The 2,348-nt window shown below is 33.8% G+C and overlaps 1 protein-coding gene across 1 annotated transcript; it reads left to right on the top strand.

Annotated features, from left to right (window-relative positions):
* Positions 1-1,127: 1,127 nt before the first annotated feature.
* LOC109217860 (auxin-responsive protein SAUR50-like) lies at positions 1,128-2,023 on the top strand. Its single transcript, XM_019382146.1, has one exon. The coding sequence runs from the start codon at positions 1,227-1,229 to the stop codon at positions 1,614-1,616; it is 390 nt and encodes a 129-aa protein (XP_019237691.1). The 5' UTR covers positions 1,128-1,226; the 3' UTR covers positions 1,617-2,023.
* The last annotated feature ends 325 nt before the right edge of the window (positions 2,024-2,348 follow it).

Raw genomic sequence — 2,348 nt, 5'->3', positions numbered from 1 at the left:
TTATTTGATATGTTATATATGACCCTAACGAAAGAAAAGGTTTTATTTGATAATCAAACGATTTATAAGAAAACAACACACATTAATTTAAACTTGACAAGAATTGGGCGGGTTGGATTATGACCCAAATTTTAGCCTTCTCAGTTCAAGTAACTTTTGGGCAGGTCATTGACCGCCCATGTATTGATTAACCCATATTGATCCGCCGAAAATCAGATCAATCCGATCATTTGACACCTTATCTGGTTCTCAGAATTTTCCGTGTATGCTAGCCCTGCAACTAACTTGTGCCATAGTTCCAAGAAGGATTGGCTGATAAAATTGTCTCTCGTGACACTTAATTTGAAGTGCAACTAACTCTTCTTTATTAAGAATCAAGTAAATCATAAAGAGTTTCATATCATCATGTGTTTGATCAAGAAATCGGCTCACTTATCTTGGTTTAGTCTTTAATTTTGATCCTAAAAACACAGAACAATTCTCTTGTTTGGAAACTTGATGCTAGTGACAGTTCCTTTATTCTCCTGATTCGTAGTAGTGCTATAGTAGATCTCATGGCCGCATTAGCCTGCTTATGTAATTTCTCACTTGTTAACTAGTGTTATATACAGTATGGCAGTGGAGACTAATCTTAGTCCGTCTGTGAACACATTAATTTACGACATTAAGCTTTAAATATGTATCTTTAAATATTATCTCAAGAGTTTGTCTCTTAAATCACATACGTATTTGGAGACCGAGTTATGGTAAATAGGTAATAAATTATCTCAGCTTGTTGTTTATCCATTTTTAAGCTTATAATGCTAAATAATACACAACTGATTATTTTTTTAATTTCTTTTTTATACAATGGTAGGTTCTTTAATAGGAAGGCTAAATATATAGGGAAAGTTGAAATTATGTCCGATTATTATGTAATTGGAAGAAGCGGCAGATATGACGTTAAAAGAGATGTTCCACAGATGAAAGGAAACTTCATGAGTTCATGACTTCATTCACATGCTTTTGTCTCACAATATTTACACCAATTGACAGTCCAACCATGTCAACACCAACCTTATCTCTGACTCTTCCTTCCTGCACTCACACTATAAATATATTATATATATATAACCTACGTAACATGCTTTAAAAATTTAAAGTTGCCCAAAGAAACCCCTACATAATTAAACCAAAGCCAAAAAAAAAAAAAAAAAAAAAAAAAACCTAGTAGCTTTATTATTATTATGTCAAAGGATAGAACAAATGGGACGAAGAAAAATAAGAGTGGGATAGTGAATCTGAAAGTAATGGTAGCAAAGCTACAAAAGAGTCTTCTATTAGGGAAGAAATTACCGTCCGATGATTATTTCGACGAGCCGGAAAACGACGTGCCGGAGGACGTGAAGGAAGGGCATTTCGCCGTTGTTGCGGCGGAAGATGATGAAGTGAAGAGATTTGTAGTTCCATTGAGTTGCTTAACACACCCTACATTTTTGAGATTATTGGAACAAGCTTATGAGGAATATGGTTTTGATCATGAAGGTGCACTTACAGTACCATGCAGGCCAAGTGAAATGGAGAGAATTTTGGTGCTTATATATACCGAGTTCTCTCGTCTCAGCTTAGTAGCATAACTTTTTCTACTGGCGTAGCGCTGTTTAATACTTCTGATCAATAGATTAAGAAGAAGATAAAAAACTTATGGTGAACATTTATATGTTTGAGTCTATCATTTCCAAAATCTAACAGGATATTAATCCAGTTTTTTCCTTTATCGTAGCCATGATTGTGAATTTGTATATCATGCCTGCATGTGGAATATGTATTATGGTGCATGCTATAATAGTAGTGTGGAGAAAGAATTCTAGTTCGATTTAAAGGGGGGGAAGTGATTTTAGCAGTGGACAAAAGACATTTTTCCTAGTAATTAGTACTCCATTTGTTTTCGGTTTTTCCTAATTTTTCATTTCCTCCTTCTTTTACTATAATCCTTTTTACCCCTTTTGTTGTTCAGTATGATAAGATGATGAGTTTGTTATAATTAGCGCCTTATAGTGCTATTATTCAGTTGTTTCTTAATTAGATTGAATCAAGAAAATTTGTTCTATTTGTCCTATTATAATTACGTGATACTGCATTTTGCAGATGCTGAATCGGAAGGTTTAGGGTTTGTTGTGGATATCTAAGCGTTATTTTATTTGATTATTTGAATATAAATTGATTGTACCCAAAAGCTAGATGATCCACTTATTTGAAGTTTCAACAGGAGCAGAAGTCGCTAAAAAAAATTCAAAGTCCTGTAAATGGTTAAAATTTTCAGCCCAGACTATTTCATTTTACTGGCTATACTCATTTGTCACTACCAC

This window comes from Nicotiana attenuata, unplaced genomic scaffold, assembly GCF_001879085.1.
Source record: "Nicotiana attenuata strain UT unplaced genomic scaffold, NIATTr2, whole genome shotgun sequence".
Classification (NCBI taxonomy): domain Eukaryota; kingdom Viridiplantae; phylum Streptophyta; class Magnoliopsida; order Solanales; family Solanaceae; genus Nicotiana; species Nicotiana attenuata.
The sequence above is the reverse complement of the archived record's forward strand: the minus strand, read 5'-3'. Positions and strand labels throughout refer to the sequence as shown.